At 32.3% G+C, this 21,445-nt stretch overlaps 1 protein-coding gene across 3 annotated transcripts in view; it reads right to left on the bottom strand.

Annotated features, from left to right (window-relative positions):
* Positions 1-1,565: 1,565 nt before the first annotated feature.
* The window catches only part of LOC123714502 (ammonium transporter Rh type B-B), a 47,487-nt gene continuing 27,607 nt past the window's right edge, over positions 1,566-21,445 (bottom strand). For all 3 annotated transcript variants that reach the window (XM_045668772.1, XM_045668770.1, XM_045668771.1), the window contains exons 6-10: positions 17,391-17,503; positions 12,355-12,549; positions 11,738-11,899; positions 11,174-11,270; positions 1,566-2,020 (exon numbers count right to left, since the gene is read on the bottom strand). In XM_045668772.1, the coding sequence (XP_045524728.1) occupies positions 1,938-2,020; positions 11,174-11,270; positions 11,738-11,899; positions 12,355-12,549; positions 17,391-17,503 (650 nt within the window). In that variant the 3' untranslated portion in view covers positions 1,566-1,937. The remainder of the gene's footprint in view (positions 2,021-11,173; positions 11,271-11,737; positions 11,900-12,354; positions 12,550-17,390; positions 17,504-21,445) is intronic.

The raw sequence follows: 21,445 nt of genomic DNA, 5'->3' as shown, positions 1-21,445 counted from the left end.
GAGTTATTATATTTATAAAATACATATAAAATAATTACAGCCGCTAATTTTCTGTGGCATTAATCTCGGAAATCCATGTTTTTCGCATGTTTTTTTTTTCACTAGTTATATGTTGAGCCTGTTCCCGTGTCGGCATACCAACAAAACTATTTATATACGAGCTAGAAAAACAAACAAAGAATGTTGTATATCATAAAGAATTTTTTGGTAACTATAGTAATTCGAAATTAATATTAATAATTAAGACAGGACAACGTCTGTTCGGTCCGCTAGTTAAAAAAAAAGATTTCTCTATCTGCCTTGGTAACTCAGATATGACGTGACGTGGTCAGTGGTAAAGGGAGTTCTGGCGCGAATAACTGTGCTCCAAAAATTTCGGTCCCGTGCTTCTCGTCTTTGACTTGATTAGACCATCTTGTCCACCTTGTCTCCAGTTGGGAAATGTCCACACTATCTTTAGCCTTCGGTGTTGCCAATCATGAGATTCTTTTGGTTGAATTCTTCAATTTAACAATAACTAGATTACGTAACTGGCATTTCATGTAATTTTTATATACTAGGGTTCAAATGAGCATACATGACGCCCAAAAAGGGCAGTCATCGCAGCCGATAGACACCCATTTTACTGGGTGCGTTGTCGGCCTTTCAGAGAGGAGCTTATAAAGCTAAATATATTCAATGTTTAATTTAATTAACGAAAATTCTGCATGCTGTTTGTAATTTTTCAAATAGTTTTCGATACAACCTAATATTCGTAATAATGTTGTATGGAGTAAAAAAAATCTAAATCGTTTACGTAGATAATAAATACCTTTTCTTAATATCTTCACCCTAAAAGTTTCAACTCAACTAAACTCGTACATGTATAATGAGATTATTTACCAATAATAAAATAAATATATATATATCACCCCGATACCAATATTATAACTACTAGCTTCCAAACTATTTCAAAACTTACACTCTTTACAAACAAATTACGATATATTCGCAAAACGATTTAAAATTGGATATAAATGCTCGCGTCGATAAATCTAAGTGAACCGTTGAGAACATACAAAGTACTTTTGGACTGTTCGAATATCGGTTGAAACTAATACTAGAAATATCAAATGTATTCGAATACATTTTGAATATTTGGGATTTTGATTTTAATTCATGCATTATTATTTTATTTTACAGAATATAAGAAAATGTATTAAGTATATTATATTCATTGACGCGGCTATTAAACGGCGTTAACCATGGGGCCTAGTAAGAAGAATCAAAAGGACTTTCATTTAATAGAGACTGTAAGAGTTTTATTGGACATTTTCTTATGTTAAATATCCTTATTAGTAAATTAGATTATCAGAAAATAGAAAATTACTTATCAGTCTTATGTTAGCTCGATCATAATTGATTTGAGAACTGGCAGTAAATGTAAAATTAGAAGCATTTAATGTATATTTGTTTTTTATTGAAGTTCATAAGTGTACATTGTGGTACCTATATGAATAATTGTTATAATTGGTGACATGCGAAGAGACTGCGAAATATCGTTTTGTAGGTTATAAAAGAATACAAAGAATACTTGTGCAATTTATTTAAAAGTAATAATAAAAGAAACAAAACTTTCTACACATCAAAACGCCAAGAGTTCATATTAAAGCTAGGATATTTTTTAATGAGTGTATTTGTAATGAGTTCGTACCAACTACACTTTCAATCAATTGCGGAGTGACTCCGATAATGTTACCAAATAAATTTAAGAGTATTAATATTTAATATCATCACACAAAAACAATAAAAATAGACATTAGACAATTTTTAGTTTGTCCTTATCCTCACTATACAAAGTTACTTAACTAAAAAACAAATAAAAAAATGCCATACTGCCAAAATCGTTACAAAAAAATTCATTTTAAAAATAGCTTCTCAGCAAAAAATTTGTTTGATTACGGCAATTCCCAGTTGATTTCGTCATTGTATTCTTCGTTATCCTTTAATGGCTCCAAGAACGGCGCGCGGGCGAGAAATCCTGGAACAAAGGGAATTATTCAATGTATTTAAATAATTTAATAAGCTTAATAATACCTTTGCTATTAATGAAGCGAAAAAGGTGAACGATATTCGATTTTTCAAATTGTCATGTCAGAAATGATACTCCCAGAAGATTTCGCGTTAGGTACAGTTATGTACTAAAAAAAAATCAATGGCGCTACAACCTTTTTAGGTCTGGGCCTAAGACTTCAGTATCTGTTTCATGATAGTTTGTAAATTGTATAGGCAAGTAGGTGCCGCCTTGCCTTGATCAGCCTTCTGTGCCTGATGCACGCCGTCGACTTTTTGGGTCTAAGGCAAGTCGGTTTCCTCACGATGTTTTCCTTCACCGTTCGAGATAATGTTAAGTGCCGACATAGAAAGAAAATGCATTGGTGCGCAGCCGGGGATCGTACCTCGTACCGTACAGTTATATAACTAACTAGTATAATACTAGGTATGGCTATATAAATTTAAACTATAAATACAGTGTAGTGTACATTGTGCTGGATTTTGGTAAAGCTACTCGTGTGAATAAGCCGGTTTCGAATAAATCCCTCGCGCCTGTGTTGGTAACTTACATCGCTTTTAAATAAATTTGTGTATAAAAAATATTAAATTTTTGTACAGCGAAACATATACAGATATGTTCCTGCCCATGATTGGTGTATTTGCACCTCAATACCATACTTCAAATTGCCCGGTTTATTTTAAATCTTTAAAAAAATTGAAGACCACACATAGCGTGGTGCTTTTACGTACATTTCATTGCTGAATTCACGATTCAAAAATAATAGACGTAAGGTCTCAGGGCACCTCAATTGTATTAGTCTAAAGGGATTGTTATAATGAATTGATATTTTAAAAAAATTAGCAAACTTGTTTACTTTCGTAGCCTGTTGGATTTGTGACACGATCTAGTTAAACTGGATTTTAGTCCTACATCATAATAATAAAGTTAATCATCTTAACCTAGTTTTAAGATAGTGTTTATGAATTAAAATTTGATTTTAAAGTGGCTTTTTAAATGTTAATAAAATTCAATCGGTATAAAATAATAAAGCAAAAATAAATAAAAAATATCTACCAAATTAGTATGAATATATTTTTCTGTTAAGCTTTTAATTAAATAGTACCCTTTGATAGCAATTTGATTAAACAAAAGTTCACAATTTTGAATATTTAATACTGTATAGTAATTTCTTGTTTAATATTTTGGAAAAGGATTTTTGTTTATATATATAGGCTAAAAGTTGTTCAGCTTTCTGGCCGATCGGAGTATCAAGGTCGTCATCGACGGAGCATGTTCCGACCTTAAGCCGTGAACGCTGGGGTCCCACAAGGCTGTGTTCTATCCCCGACCCTGTTTTCTTCTGCATATCAATGATATGTTGCAACTTAGCAACATTAATTGACAACATAGAAAAATATAAAAAGCGGTGCCGTCCCTATAACATGTGGACACGAAAAATTGGCTTAATAACTATGTGTAATATGTATTTTTGCACTCCAAAAAATGTATTAAATATAAGGTATGCAACCTTATATGTAAAACTTTTTTTTCCTCTTCTCACAGTGATTTCCTGGAAGAGATCGCTCGATAGCGATAAGGCCGCCAGTTGCCCTCCTTTCAATTTAATTATGTTCACTTTTTATATTATATGCAACGTAGTATTAATAAATAAATAAATGAAAACACATGCACTTTTGTTCCAGATTCTACATTCTACAAGATTTATTACGCAACTTTCCCAACATCGATTTTCGATTCGATCCCTTCATTTAGTATTATCATCAAGTAAGAGCTCCTCAATCGGATTGAATGATATTGATGTTCGTATAAATGGCAGACGCCGAATTCCTTTAGATAAAATGTTCGGATTAGACGAGTGCGTAAAAACTTTTGTACGACGAAATGGTCCAGTTTATTTTGAGATTCTGTGTTGAAGATGTTATTTGACCTTGTGTTGTCAATTGTCGTGACGTAAAGATGATTTATGGTAATATGTAATCTGTATTTGTATGGTAATCAAGTAAAACTAATACTCGTAAAAATAATTATCATAAGCTTTCAAAGATCTCCTACTATAGTTTTTAAAAATTGAAAAAATTGAATATATAAAATATTACTTTCGGAAAAATGTATAATTTAATATATATAAATTACGTTCAATCACGTTGTTTGACTGTTATGGCCTCCTAAACTACTAAACTGATTTTAATCAAATTTGCACACCGTGTGCAGTTTAATCTAACTTAAAAGATAGGATAGATTACATATATATAATTCTACGCTACGGATGTATATCACTGAACTCCTCTTATACGCGCTGCAGTTTTTATACTTTGTTTAATAGCCTAATCGCTTGAAATATCATGCAGGATAACGTCTGTCGGGTCTGCTAGTGTAATGATGTAGTGATAAAATAATATAAGAATTGACTATAATGATATGATTAATAATGTAATATTTAACTTATATGTAAAATTCTACATACTAAGACAAATTTTCACGCCATCTGTATAAGAATATGCGGAGTTTAGATTATACCAACATAATATTTTTGTATCATATTCTTGAAAATAAATTATTAGTCTTTATAATTGAATATTGCTTGGTTAGCGTCTCGAGAGATAAAATAATATAAATGTTCTCTCAGTTTCCTTTATTTTAAAATCAAGATAAACGTAATACGATAGTGATATCATAAAATTAATAACCAATGGCAGATTTCAGATTTCTGTACCTGTGTCATTTGTCAACCTTTAACACGATTTTCTATGGATATCTTTAACCGTATACAGTCTTAAATACATGACTTTTTAAGAGCTTACAGTGGTCAGGTGAAGGCCGACCATTGGAATGTTATAATTTAGGTGTAATTTGTATTACTGGCTTAAACCAAAGCACTATTATATGCAGTTGTATATCGATACCTAGAGGTTTGATTGACGTATAGACCATTTCAGACTAATTGAATTAGATTTCCTCTTAGTGGGAGTGACAAGGCCTTCAAGCTTCCATCACATGGGCAGGCATGACAGGGGCGGTACCACTGTCTCTCAAAAAAACCAGCGTGAAGTGATGCAATATGTTTGCCTTAGATAACCGCGTTTCATGCCGTGACTGAGATTCTCGGAAATTATGGTGACCATTGAAGTATTTCAGAACCAATTCGACTTAGGGATAGATCTTCAAGAAAAGACTATGTACGAGCGAGTGTTCTTAAAAGCGGCAACGCACTTGTGAGGCCTTTGGTGAGTGAGTGAAAGTGAGACTGCCCGTTTGCCTTCTGTTAAATAACAAAATATACCGTATTATTCAGATTTTTACTAATATGAATTATGATTGACGTTATAATTAAGCTAAAGCTTAATTAGTTTTCAAAAGGTCGAAATTGTTTGTTAAAAGTTTATCTAAATTTGAATGAAAATATAGTGCGGCGTGGCCAATTATTTTACTGAAAAGAACAGCTGAAAACAAATGATAGCGCACTATCTATGGATAACGACTAATCAACAATATCTCCTAGCATTTTTAGATTCGTGATATTGGTAAAAGAACTTTTAAGTGTAACATTATAAAATGTTAAAAAAATTTAAGTTATTTTAATAGAAAATTAATAAGTTGAATGAACTGAAAATCACTATTAAAACTATCAAATGCGCGAACAAAAGCAATTGCTTCATTGAGCTTAATTTGCCCGGAATGAAAGCTTAAAGGAAAATAATTACAAATTGAATTCTGTACAAAGTAAGACAGATAGTTACTTTGTGTTTCAATTATAAATGAAAATTCTAATTGATAACATATTCTACGGTAAGATGTTACATTACCAAATTTAAAAAAAAATATATTACTAGTCATAAATATAGTTTATAAAAAATAAAAATATTCTTATGGCACCCTTTAAACCACACAGGTGCATCTTATTATGATAGGATCTATCCTACTATTATCTATTGTTATGTTTACAAAAGAATGAGCAAGAGACCCTTGTAGGTCTGGGACGTAGATCTCTGTGTATGTTTTATGACATTTTGAGTCTAAGGCGAGCCAGTTTCTCCACAATGTTTTCCTTCACCGTTCAAGCTAATGTAAAATGCGCTCATAGAAAGAAAATCCATTGTTGCATAGCCGGGCATCAAACATACGACATCAGGGATGAGAGTCGACGCTAAAGCTACTAGGCCAACACAGCTCTTAATATATAAAAGTTGTCCTAGGTCATTAAAGAAATATAAGCAATAACGACTTTACATCTGATTCACTTATTAGGTGAATTCAAAACTGAATCTAGTAAGCCTGTGTTATTTATTAGTTATATCTTATGTTTTAAAATTATTATTAGTCATAACTGTTAACGTTGTATGTTTTTGTAGTATGTAATTGTGTTAAGTAATTATTTATAGAATTTTACAAGAGTCAATGAAAATTAATTCAAAATGTTTCGCGAAAAAGCGCGATAAATACCGCAGTTGTTCAACAATAGAGAAATATATTGTTAAATAAAACTACATGATATTTCACCGAAATAAAGTGAGCAAATTCATTCTTTAGCGGTGTTATTCTCATCAACGTGAGAATATATATGTAAATTAAAAAAAATTGTTCGGCCGCAACTGCTATTAAAATACATAGCAATTACAACCAAATGGGAATAATTAACAACATTATTTGTAATTTCATACCTACATATATATATATCAATAAACAAGTATCATTTCATTTCTAAGAAACATTTGACGATTCAATTTTTCCCGCATTTTTCTGAATAATCATATCTGGGTGTAATTCCCGCAACTTCACACAAGTGAGCGGCTAAAAGCGGTTTAAATAATAAAAGAGGGTGAAGATAGATGGTCTACTCAGAGGCTTTTGTTTCGGCTCCCCCAGTGCGTATCAGCCCTAACGAAGTAAATTGATCCTCAAAGGTCAATAACAAAATGGTGTCAGATAAGGCATTCGTTGATTTACATTCGAATAGCTACTGGGTCCAGTTGTGTTCGAAATTTGAATGTATGTTTAAAATATATGTCTACATCCAATTTCTATTTATAAGATACCAGTCGTGACTAAAGTTTTCTATACACATTTATCTGCCGTTTTTTTATCCACCGATTTTTGTGTTACTAAGAGAAGAGAACTATTTTCGAAGACATTGAAAGTAAAACAAATATATCAAGAGGTTCATAATGTAATATTAAATATAGTTAATATTACAAAGGCAATATGTTTAAATTAATCTTTTATAAGAGGTGTTTTTTATTAACACACATGTTAAATACAGGTTTTTTGCACACATTTTAAATGCAGGTCAGGCTCACCTAATGTTAAGTGATACCGCCGCCAATGGAGTGTCCATTGGCGGCGGTATGACAGACTCAATGACAGAGCGCTCGCGAGTGCGTTGCCGGCCTTTTAAATGTGTTGTTTTGTGGTTATCAAATGTGTACTTATCAGATGTTTACTCGTCTTTTGCACCATAGATAAATAGTAAACATCTATGTATAACCCAAAGAATACTACAACACATTCCATTTGGAACACTTCAAAAAAAATTTCATAGCTACACTTTCGATTGACTTTGAACCCAATGGGCCAGTAACTGGCTCATGTTACATGTAAATTTTGCAAGCATTTATAAATTTCCCACTGAAGCCGACAAGTTTCGCGCTTTTATCTCGTTTCAGTTCGATTAGAATGAAATATCGGTCCGAGTTTCAGTATCAGATTCGAATAAGCGTTTTTTTGAGCGAGTGATTTGTCGATACAAAACTTGTTACCTATTGGGTGATTTATGCTTACTATATGCTAGACTATTTTTTTACGTGAGTTTAATATATTTTTCTTTGTTTTGACAAACGATATTGTTTGTATTTTTACACGATAAAATAGGGATATGTGATGGCCTATGAACGACTATTATACCTGATGTCGTAGGTTCGAACTACGACTGTGCACTAATGTACTTTCTTTTCCATGCGGGCAATTGACACTCGCTCGTACGGTGAAGGAAAATATTAGTCAGAGAAGGCACTACTTGCCTATTAGAACAGAAAACGATATCAAAGGCCAAAACTAAGGGGCGCCACTGGTGTCATTTTCTCTTTACACATAGTCCCACTGGTTTACGTACATGGCGTAAGATTATCTAAATTTCAAAAAATTACTATATGGGAAATATCAGAATACCTATACTTAATCGTTGATGAGTAATAATGTAGTACGTAATGAACAAAAGGAGAGTACCGCTACAAAAACCTGCAATGACGAAAAAGACATCGAGGTTAGATTGAAAAAAAGCAGCTAAAATACAAGACGAAGAATTTGGTGGAGACTCACTCATACCACTGTAATAATGAAAACTTACTGAATCTCAAACTATACAAGTTGAATAAAGTTACATTTTAAAAGTAATATTACACTCATTTTCGCTTTCATCTAAAATATTGCCTAATCTTCCCAACTTCTAAAGCATGAAATCTTAATAAATTAATTAATTCTTACAGTACTATAGGGACTAAATGCTAATCCTTATGCCAGGTCGCTAAACGGATAGTTAAAGTGATAATGATGAAGTTTATTAAGTAACATATTGCCCCTTTATATAATATCTCACGAACAAAGTATTGGTAAGGTACTAGTTTAGAATATAGCTGCGGGCACGTTTTAACATGAATCCGATTTTGATTTATCGATTATATTACTATAAGCGGATAATAGGATATTAGCTGGTTTTTGTCATGATATTATGATCTAAAGCTGTTTAATATTTAATTAACTTATGACGTTAATCTGACTACACGAAATAATCCTGTGTATATAAATGTGTATAGCGATCATATTTGATGTAAATAATTTTTGGGGTATAGTGTTTTTATACAAATGAATCCGCCCCCGAACAAGTATTTTTATAGTTGCCTTTAGCATTATTTAACCTTTGCATTCCTGAAACAAAGTGTTCATAGCAGGTGGCAAATCAAAGCTGCTAAAATAGCGAGACAGCTAAAATAAGGAGAGAAAAATAACATTTCAAGCTTGAATTGCTATATTGAGAGTTTATTCCAACTTTTAAAGAAATTAAAAATGTATGTATAGTACAAATCAAAGTAAATTTCTACCACTAAATATTGACGGACTATTATATATTATAGGGTAGTATTATTATATATTAAAAATAATAAATCAATGGCGCTTCAAACTTTTTAGGTCTGGGCCCCAGATTTGTATATCTGTTTCATAATCATTTGTCAATCTAATAGTCTACTAGGTGATCAGCCCTCGGTGCCTGACAGACGCCGTTGTCTTTTTGGGTCTAAGGCAAGCCGGTTTCCTTACGATGTTTTCCTTCACCGTTCGAGCGAATGTTAAATGCGCACACAGAAAGAAAGTCCATTGGTGCACAGCCGGAGCTTAACCTACGACCTCAGGGGTGAGCGTCGCACGCTAAAGCCACTATGCCAACGCTGCTCTATATTATATATCGGACGGGCTAATATCATGAACCAAAATAAACAAATCCTTCTCAAATCACAATACAACGTTGAACACCCAACTGTAATGAAGTCGGCCGCAGAACAACCGCCGGCCAGCGAAAGCTGACCGAGCGGGAAACTTTGGTTAAAATTATATGAAGTCGAGTCACGATCATAGACTTCATTAATGTTACTCAAAAGTTTCATTTAAAATAAATATTTGTTCTTTTAGAGGTCACCTCTGTTAATTAATTTTACTTGAGGTGTTTAATTGAACTTTGTAGCTATATCAAATATAAAAATATATATCTATAAAGATTTTAATAATCAAGAAGTAAATGCGTTCAGCGAATTCAGGGAGAAAGCTAAAACATTTTATCAGTTTATTTCACAGACCAATACTTAAGGGTATGTATGTGATAAGTCACGAACTTTTCATGACTGAATACGTTTGATACGAAAATGTCAGTTTCTGACAGCACATAGATATATGATCCATCATACAACATAATATTTGAACGATGTATTCGTTATTCCATTTGTTTCAAATATGCTTCTCAAGTATTCTATAAAGTGTGATAATATTATGAATGTCTCGTGTAATACGTAGTTTTTAGGTGATAATATGGGACATAGCAGTGGACCAGTTTCGAATACCCCTGCGAAGATTTTTGGTAGATGGACTCTAATGCAATAACAGCATACGACGGTGGCATGATATATTTTTACTTTTATTCACATTATTATATTTTTTCTAATGTAAATGACATTTTTTTTTAATAAAAATAAAGTCTTTAAACCTAATTCTATTTAATCACAGCATAAACATTTCACGGAAGGAGGTAAATCAGTACTTTTTAGGACCGGCAACGCACTTGCGAGCCTTCTGGCAATGTGAGTGTCCATGGGCGTTTGTATCACTTAACATCAGGTGAGCCTTCTGCCCGTTTGCATCCTCTGACATAAAAAAAAACTTTACGAGTGAATTTAGTGTGCTTTAGTATTTATTTAGTTTCAGGTTAAGTTAATAAAAACCAAAAAGTAAATATTTTAGCGTTGCAAACACAACATATAAGAGACACGTGGCAATGGGGTATAAGGGGAAAAATGAACAAGGAAGGTAACAATGGTATAATGGTACAGTATAGCGAAGGACAGATCAAGATAGCGACATTTAAAGGAGGCCTTTGTCGAAAGACAGGCTGCTCAGTGGTAATAATAGCACAGCGATAAAGGCTTATTTCATTTATAAGGTTCTGAATTCATAAATTTATATATCATTATTATTTTTATATTTTGTTAGCCGTTGTCGTAATTTCAAAAGAGAGCTTGCCTTGTCAGTATACTTATTTAGTGTACTTAAGGGTCGGGTTTATAATCTGGATGTAATGGAGAGACTGGGTCTACGGCTAACAAGCAAGAACCTGAGGCGGAAGTCTCAACTTTTGAATGTACCGCGCACGCGCACTCTCCAACTTGCGAATAGCGAATATTATTATTATATGTTTCACTTGGATACCAATCTCAATATTATAATCACACACATACATATATTATACTGAGTTAATTTACGATCGATATAAATAAGGATGATCTATAAACTTTGATCACACCAAACTATTGAATTTTTACTTTCCAATATGAGGGTGGACCTTCTTCTCCATAAACTTACCAGTGATAGTTCCACCGACAAAAGAAACTGCAAGAGTCACTATCAAGGACAAAAATTGGTTGAGAGCTTGGTCACCTGCAGTCCTTGCCATGCCTTCCTGAAAATAAACGTAGGAGTTAAGTCCGGCGGTTGTTGGAGGGATGTTCAAATGTTTGAAGCTAAGTGTCAACTGCCTTTAATCGTTTAAAACATGAGCTTATAACGTTAGACTAACAAAATAATTGTCTTATGTATGGGTACGCTTAGCAACTATTATTATTATTTATTGGTATTTCTATCTGTTCTTCTTTCTTATTTAGACCCAAACGAGACTAATAGATACGAATATATTGAATGGCTTTTAAACTTGTATTTATTCAGTTATTCAGGTAGGTCAGGTATTCTATACATATAAAGTTCTCGTGTGTAAACACTGCAACTGTTTGGAACCTCCAAAAAGCTTGAAGTATAGGTCTGAGAATATACTCGCCAATCTTCTATTAATCCCAATTCCTAGTTTGCCATTTTATAAGGCAAAACAACGTTTGCCATGTCAGCTTATTTATTTAAGTATGTATACTGTACCTCGTTCATAGCCTCAAAAACGCCGGTTAGATCAGTGCCGTACTCCTCTTTAGTCGCCAGACTGGCAAAGACAGCAGTCAGTATACCAGAGAAGACGCCAGGCATTCCGTGAAGGTTGTTCACTCCACAGGTATCACCAATTCCAAGCCGAGTGAGTAGTGGCTGAGAAAGTTTAAAATATTGTATAATTTTCTAGGATAAGGTGCGTACTACACATTTCAATATTGGTACAATAACGGTGTTATCTGGGGGGTGAGAATGAAAAGATGACGGATGAATTAAAGATGTAAAACGAAACGTTCCGTCCGATGTTAAGTGATATGCCCATTGACAGTTGGGCTCGCAAGTGAATTTCTGGTCTTCTGGTTGACCAATCACAAGCGAACGGAGTGCACAAATATTTTATAAAAATATTGCATAATAATATACATCACAAATATATTTATGAATATAGATGGCGTTAATATAATTATAATAATCTCTTTCTTTAACGTGAGCAAACACCTCTTCTACGAGGTTCTTGAAATTAGATTTTACTCTTGTGAATAAATAGAAAACAAGACGTTACAACCCAAGATTATAATCAGTTATGTTAACAAATGTATATTTGTACTCACTGTTAAGTATTGGTACCCAAGCACGCTGAGCAATCCAGCCCCGATTCCAATAGCAACAGCAGTTCCTGCCCCAATAAACATATTGCACACTGATCCTACAGCCACTCCTCCAGCCAATGTCGAGTTTTGCACGTGCACCATATCCAGTTTACCATGATGCTTGCTCAATGCTGAAGACATGACGAAAGTCGTTACCTAGAATAATATAAACTCATTTACTTAACATGTGATAAACATATGGCGGCAATTGGTATTATTAAACATTTTCATATTACCACAACAATTATGATTCATTTAAAAAATATAACCGATCGAAATGCACTGCAATATTAAACAGTTAATATCCTGAACACTATCTGCATTCAATTGTATTAAAGAAAAGCTGTGTAAAATGGCCTGGGACTAATGCTAGACAGGCTATTTCTAATGTGTGTCTAAGTGTTTTTTGCCATTTTGTATGATGATTTGCTATTTTAAAAGAGTATGGCGTTTTTTTGAGAAATAATGTGATACAAATTTAATGACGTGGAATGAGTGATACTCCATAATAAACATATTCTATTCTATTTTATTTTTATTTTAATATATACATATGCGAACCATTTAACATTTCGTTTAGCCATATTCGCACAGTCCGTCCTTGGACGGAGGCGCTTAAAATGTACTTTGAACAAAAATTTGACATCATTAAGTCGACGCAACAAATAACAATCGGATACCACACGCGCATGATTGTTTCCTATGTCCACAACAGTAATCTTTCAAAGACCTAATGAACCATTTAAGTTGATTTTTAACAAGAAATATATTCAAATTTGCTTATAAATAGATTTTAATCCAGTCTAGCCTCTTAAATATTTCATTTATTTTTAGATAAAACAATTGTTATACTAAAAGTAATTAATGGTTCTAATTAATGAATTACTCGGGATAGCGGCTAAATAAAAACTAAAGAACTAATTCACAATTCATTAATGAAAATGTTACTTGCTTCTTTCTTACTTAAAAGAATAATAAAATGTAGTTCAATTAATAAGTTTTTTTAGATAAGAATGTCGATGTTTTTACACTAGTTACGTATATATTGTTCAACATTTAGTCGAGGATAATTATTTATTTATTTATTTATTTATTGTTGTATAAGTGTTCTTAATATAAAGGTAGTTGATGTGGTGGAAACACAAACTGTGCACAGTTTTTCTATCCACCAGGACGTCGAACATAATTAAATCATTAACACACATATATATATACTAAGGCCAATGACATATAAACTGTAAATTTATAACAATCAAACCATTCAAACGATTTAAAATTGCACGTAAAACGTCATAAACACATCTAAACACTGACGCGCATAGATAGCCGATGCAAGAAACCTGTTCTTGTCGAGAATTCTCATTCACATACAGGATGAGTTCCTATATTCGAATATATATATATATATATATATATATATTAATGACGTATATGGCATAATTTATGTTATGCATAATTTATAATTGTTTGACTTATGTAGTATTTTTTTAATTTAAATTTAATATTGTTTCTTGTTATATTCGTAAGAAGTGTAGCTGGTATCGAGTTTATTAAATTTGGAATAATGTAATCTAATGTTTTTTTCCCATATAAATTATTGTATTTGGGTAATAGAAATTCGTTTTTTAATTTTCTACGTGTTGAGTAGTGATAGTGAGTTTTAATTGTTTTGAGGTAATTTTCTGTAAAGTAGTTTTCATTTAATAATCCTAGTTGTACTTTCTCGTGTATAGGTATAATTTTGAAAAATGCAAATAGCTTTCTGTAGTCCGCTTTATATTGTGATTTTAATTTTAAGGGAGCAATTGTTTTTAAAATACGTATTTGTATTGCAAATATTTGATTTAGATAAGTTTTGCATGTTCTCCCATAACTTGTAAGTCCATATGTTATAATGGATTCGGCTAGTGCTTTGTATAATAGTAGCAGAGTTTTAAGTGGTATTTTATTTTTTATTAAAGTGAATTTGGCAAGTATCGCTCTTAGCCTATCACAGACAGAATTAATGTGCATTTTCCAGGACATTCGGTCATCTATTGTAAGCCCCAGGTACTTATGGTTATGAACTAATTCTAAGGCGTTGCAGTTGCAGCTATTGGGGTACAAGTTATAAGAATGTGCACATGTGTGGTTGTGTAAGATTAAGATGGGTGTACGTGAATTTAGATTGTGACTGGATCGGATATGCATGAACTTTGTTTTGTTAGGATTTAGTACAAGTCCTACGTCGTGGGACCATTTAGCCAATGTATCGAAATCAGATTGTAGCTTTGTTTCTGCTTCTTGGATGTTAGGCCCTGCAGCTACTAGGCATGTATCATCTGCAAATTGGAATATCTGACAATACTTTATTATGTTAGGTAATGTGTTAACATAGGTAAGGTAGTGTAAAGGCCCAATGACTGAGCCCTGAGCCGTACCTTCTGTAATAGATATTGGAAAACTTTCTTCGTTGCACACTTTAACACGATAAGTTCTGTCTTGCAGATAGTTTTCACACCACTTGAGTAGGTTTCCTCGTACTCCGCAGTCATTTAAGTTCTGCAGGATTACGCTGTGCTTTAATGTGTCGAATGCCTTACTGTAGTCAATAAACACTACTAGAACATGATCTTTTTTATTTAAATGTTTATAAATGTGGTCTGTGAATGCGGATAGCAATTGTGTGGTATTTTTATTTGGTTGGAATCCATATTGTTTGTTAGAAAGAATATTGTGTTTTTTATAATAATTTTGAATTTGTCCACATATGTATTTTTCTATTATTTTGTTAATTGTTGGCAATATAGTTATTGGACGATAATTATTATAGATTTTTTTGCTACCATTTTTGTATATTGGTCGAACTATGCCTGTTTTTAGTAAGTTAGGATATTTTCCAGTATAAATGCTCGTATTAATAAGGTTAGCTATGACTACGTTGATTTTATTACATAATGTTTTAATATCCATAGCTCGTATTTTATCTGCACCTGGAGACTTTCTGTCGTTTAATGATTTAATTATCTTTGCAACTGATTTAGGGTCTGCTGACTGAAATCTCATACTAGTATTTTCTGTATGCTGGTAGGAGCTTTTATCTAACAGTGGATTTACACAGTTGGTTGCTATATTACTAATACTATTGTGGAAGGAAGTTGCAAAATTATTTGCAATATCTTTACATGTAATATTTTGGTTTGCAAATGCGTTTTGTATAGCTACGTCCATGGATGTTTTAATTTTTCCTGTTAGTTGGTTTAATATGTCCCATAGATTTTTTAGATTATTTTTATTAGCTTCTATATTGATTCTAATTGTTTTATTTTTAGTTTTATTTATTAATTTATTGACATAATTTCTGGTTTTATTATATTTTTGTTTGAGTATTAAGTTGTTTGGATCTTTTATATATTGAGTAAAAAGTTTATCTCTGTACTGACATCCTTTAATAATTCTATTATTAATCCAATGGTTACTATTTCGAAGAGAGTTAGATTTAAGTTTAACTGTACATTCAGATTTTTTATATGCTTGTGTTAAGTTATTTTGTATGAAGTTATATATACCAATAGGACACTTCATTTCTAATGTCGGCTTCCAATCAATTTGCTCTAGAAGGATCGTTAATTTATTATTGTCAATTAATGTTTTATATGTTGGAACATCCTGTGACTGTGTTTTAGTGCAATTTAATAAGTAAAACGTATTTCAGAAGAATCATTTATGAGTAAACTTCGAATGAAACACCATTAATAGCATAGTAACTACGCAATACATAATTCTTCATAACAGTCACGAAGGTAATTCGACTTCTAGCCCGAAATAATTATTGTCTTTAAGAGATCTCTTCATAATGGCAACGCCGTGCATTGACTTGTTTGTTATTTCGTGCGTTGACAGGTATCGTCGAAGATGGTATCTTACCGTACCGATATAACTTTATACAGTGTAGTGTCGTTTGAGTGCGCGAACCCTGGCAGTTCACCAATATTTCTGTCTATGTGCACATTTAACTATCATACCTTAAGCAAAAATTTATGGCGTGTATAAACCACGACTAACCTGTAACGTGCATATTAAGACGAAATTTGTCAAGAAATAGATAACGATATCAGAAACCAAAGGTTGTAGCGTCACAGGTTTTTTTTTATATAATTAATTATCCAAGCCATTTTTATAGTAACTCATAATATTTTAATATTGTTGATTAGGTATAAAAGTACTAATTTTGGTTGACATAACTATAACATTTAATTTACGATAGCACACAATGAGAAAATTCGCTAGGCCGTGAACATATAAGCTGTTTTTATGATCTTCCATTTTGTATTTATTAAATGTTGTAACATTTATCCTCCTTACTTTGTGGCTTGCGTGTTTTCAAACCAGGATAACTAAGAGACATGATTATTTACGAATAAAAATCTAGTACTCTATACCATACGGAAGTCGCGTCAAGTTTTCAAAACTTAAGGCTGGCAAAGCTGTAAAATAATTCAATGGTGAATGAATTTAAACTTTTAGCATAAGCCCTAATTATATATTGAAGTAAATCAAATTGCGCATGACCACTTTATGGAACTAGCTGCCAGTTGAAGTGTCTTTAACCGATACAACTTAAAGACTTTTAAACGCGTACTAAATCTTTGAAAGTTGGTTACTTTAAATCATCCTTGCGAATACGTAAATCTTTTTTCTAAAAAAAATTAATAAACTACAGCAAAAGACTCTAATTAACATTCACTCGAGCGGTGAAGGAAAACATCGTGAGGAAACCGGCTTGCCTTAGACCCGTATTCTTTTTAAATATAAAGACGACAAACGGGCTGGAGGCTCACCTGATGTTAAGTGATACCGCCGCCTATGTCAGAGGGCTCGCAAGTGCGTTGCCGGCATTTTAAGAATTAGTAAGACTCTAATTGGTTTAGATAATTTACTAACCGGAAGTGCGGAAGAATGTGATATAGGAAAAGTTCACCAAGTCTCGTGAACCAATTAAATCAGATATGACTTACTGTAGCAGCTGCTAGCGACAAATACGTATTGACGACGGCCCGTTGGTATTCGCTGTTGGAATTGGTGAGTGCCGAGTTGAAAGATGGCCAGTAGATCCAGAGGAATATTGATCCTTTAATAGATAAAAGTAATAATTTTTTCTAAAACTTTTCAAATAAATATCTACTCTAAAACTACGACTAAAAGTAAAAGAAAAGTATAATCAACATGTCTCTATCTTAAGGGATTATTCCTATTACCAGACAGCCTAAAGTAGCTTGAGTTTAATATAATATTTCCCAACGATGACCAAAAATATTTAGTGTCAAACTGAAAGTAGCAGTGAAACCAATAAAAAACAAACATTCTTTCCACCTTTTCAAATGATTAATGTTGAATATAAAATTTATATCTAAACACAATATTTGTAATGATTTTATAAAACATTTAAATAATTATACTTTATATTTGTATTGACTGGCATTATATTACTAAAAGAAAAATGTATTGAGTGTTGATTAGTTTATGTATAAATTATGAAGTGCAAAAGTTTCCAATCCGTAAGTAAGGATATTTGTAGCTCTGATAATCTACAATCAAAACATTCACATACCAATCACTAAAAATATTTTTTTTATCATAATGTTGGTGAATTTTAAAACTATAATTAATTTTCTTTTTTTATTTATAAACTTCAAGAAGAGTATATCTTTTTAGTATCGTTCTGCTGGGATCCCTATGAGGGTCTAACGAAAGATGAGCGTTGTAATTTTCTATTTCTATAACAAACCCTTTCCTTGTTTGCAAGAATAAGTGTAAAATACGTATACAAGGAAAACTGTGTTAAACTGGGTTCAGTTGGGTACAGGCTAGCACATCTCAAATTTATGAGACATACGATACAAAACTTTATTCTTTAATCTTTACAAATAGACCGCAACCTTGGTCTTTTTAAATGATGCCATAAATACAGCAACATTACAGTTATTATCACCCTAGCCACGCAATCTTCGTATTTCATACAACGTTGCGACGTATAAAATTTCCTTTCTATTAGTCATAACTTGTGTAATGTGTGGAGAGACCCACGAACAGAGATAAAGAAGATATTTTATACTCTTCCTTATGTATTATCCATACAAGCTGTTAGGTCTGACTTCTCAGGGTATTACAGATAAATAAGAAGGGCTAATGTATGCATAGTACTGCAAGTATAAAGCGTACCGAGAAATTTATAAATTACTAATGATACGCTCTGCTTCTTACGGGAAACCGTGATCAGTAAACATTAATATATGAAATATTCAAACTTTCCTCTGGAATCAATCTACATATTGTTGACAACTACTAAATTTCCTGCAGTAGTGTTTGAGTTAATCGCGAACAGACATATAGACGCCGCGGCGGAATTCTTTTCCAATAATACTAGCAATGCTCAGCGGTTTCACTCGCGTAGGTACCGATGTCGTGGCAGTGGAAAGTCTACTAAGTTGGACTATATATATTTTTTTGTTATCATAAAAGTTTTATTTTACATAGTTGTCTTAGTTTTTTAATTGCTTCAGTCATATGATTTAGATACACACTTACATTCGTAATCTAATAAATATACAGATTTTACTTTACAACGAATATATATCTAATACGTTTTTAAATTCGTAACTAAATTTACGTAAAATGTCCGACATTATTAAATTTAAAAATAGGTTATTAAAAGTAAGTAATGAAAGAATTTTTTTAATGAGTCCAGGCATTTTTAGGTTGTTAATTCAATTATAAAAATAATAATTGAGAATGAGAAACTTTCTAGTTTCTATATAGACAAGAAATTTATTTGTAGAACTGTAGTGTCTAAGAACTTCCCAATACACAAAATTTCACGTAATTTTGTTTTGTCGCAGCAAAGGAATTTGATGTTCTGGAGATCCAATCTGGAATAGGCTAACATACAATTGTCTATGAGTTAAACATTATTTTCGTTGATACGTTCTATACAAAATTTTATTGTACATTTCTGTACAATATTTTTCTATCATCAACAGTTTACACAGTGCACGCGATGTGACAGATTTTTATGGATAATTTTTTCACACCTTGGGTTATATTGTTCCATTTTAATAGGGATTCCTATGAATATAGCTCATATCAATCAGTGAAGATGCAGCTTTCTAATGGTGAAAGAATTTTTGAAATCAAAGATATAGTTTTTGTGTTAAAACATTACAAACATACATACAAAGACATAAATATATCCTCTTTATAATATTAGTATAGATAAAAGACAAGCTTTCGTCGCATGCCTATTGGGTAAACTTGGGGCAGTGTTAGTATTCTACCAAGAGACCCTGTGACAATTTACTCCAGAAATCCTCGAACTAAACTATCATAGGTGTTAATTTTCAGTTTGCAATATTCTGCACCCAATATGTGACCGACAAACATTTTGTCACTCGCGATTTTAAATGTACATTCACCAAAATGCATCTAATTATTATTATTTTTTATTATTGCTTATAAGTAAGAAGACTCCAACAAAAGACTAAGGGGTTTCACCTTGGTACCAGAAAAAATATGCATTTACCTTCCACAATTATTCTTGCAATTGCAATTGGGAATTGTAGAAGAACACTTCTTGTTCTGTCTCTCCTTTGAGTGTCTTTACACATTGCTGCTGCAAAGCTTTATTTTCATTAATTTACCGCGGAACGGCCTTTTCTTTATTCGCTTTACTTTCTACCTGCCTCCTGTACCTGTTGCTGCCTATCTGATGGTTGTCACTTAAATCAAAAGATGTCATCTATTGAGCAAAAAGCATATTTCCCTTGTTCAATCCGATACAACTGGCGGATGAATTTTGTTCTTGTGTAAAAGCCGATTATTAATAAGCGGCTCGTTATTCTTCAGAAGTTCCTCCGTTGAACACATAATTTTGCTGTTCAGATTCTTAACGATTTTAAAACCTCAGTAAACTCTTCAGTACCTTTAGATGTCTGTCTGTATAGGTGTATTTCGCATTAATACGAAGAAAATCCTTCGTATGATTTGCTAAAGGAAAATATTCAGCCTTTAGTTGGATCCTCACTGCTGCTTTCTTTTTCTTAACATATGTTGGATTTTCTGTGTTGTGATTTGTCTGTTTCCGTGTCTGAGCCTGTCAGCCTCCATATCTCTGAAGGGAGGATTAGACTTCTTCTGTGATCCATCATTCATCTTAATTTTCCTCTCTTCTGTTGTAAACAAATATGCGATACAATACAAATTACACAACAATATTTTATCAAACTAGTTCGACTTCATGAATAATTGACGGTACATAATGCCTACCCACATTTTAGTCCACTTAATAATACCCACTCTACAGTATACGCAGACACGTATTCTGTCCGAGCGCCCGACGTGAACGTGATTACCTCTAACAACCTAACAAATTTTATAAGTTTAATATAGATTATGCATAAGAAAAATAAAAGATATAAAAACAAAATTACTTTTAGTACGTAAATCAACCCAATAATCTGATTTCTAGAGAATTGTATTTAAAAAGAAGACAAACTAATCTAAAATGTATAAAAAATATTAACTTTAAAAAATAATTAAAGAACGAGACTATTCAGGGATTTTTTGAGTTTTCAATGAAATAAATAGCAATACACAAGATCTGAAGAAGGCTGATCACTGAGTAAAAAAATCACAAAATAGATAATAGCCAATACCAAGAGTAATATCATCACTGTTTCGTACACTTTTATTAAATAAATCAAAAACAAAATCTACTCTGTACTGTACGTCCCAATATAAATACGACCCTTAGAAGAAAAATATTTGAAGGTTCGCTCGTATTTTGGTTATTTGAGATCTATTTCATGTTTGTGTACACACGAGAATGCCTCGACGAAGATATCAATTCTAGTGTATAAACTAAGCTTAGTTTATAACGTCTTAATATTTTGTTTTTTAATTGTATATTGTATGCATGCTCGTTGCAAATCTTGTGTGACGTACGCTTTGTATAAGGAAAAAGTCCCTGTTTGTATAATATGCCGTTAACGTTTGTTTTTAAAATGAAATTATTTAA

Source organism: Pieris brassicae, chromosome 9 (assembly GCF_905147105.1).
Source record: "Pieris brassicae chromosome 9, ilPieBrab1.1, whole genome shotgun sequence".
Taxonomy (NCBI): domain Eukaryota; kingdom Metazoa; phylum Arthropoda; class Insecta; order Lepidoptera; family Pieridae; genus Pieris; species Pieris brassicae.
Note: the sequence above shows the minus strand (reverse complement) of the source record. Positions and strands in the feature narration are given on the sequence as shown.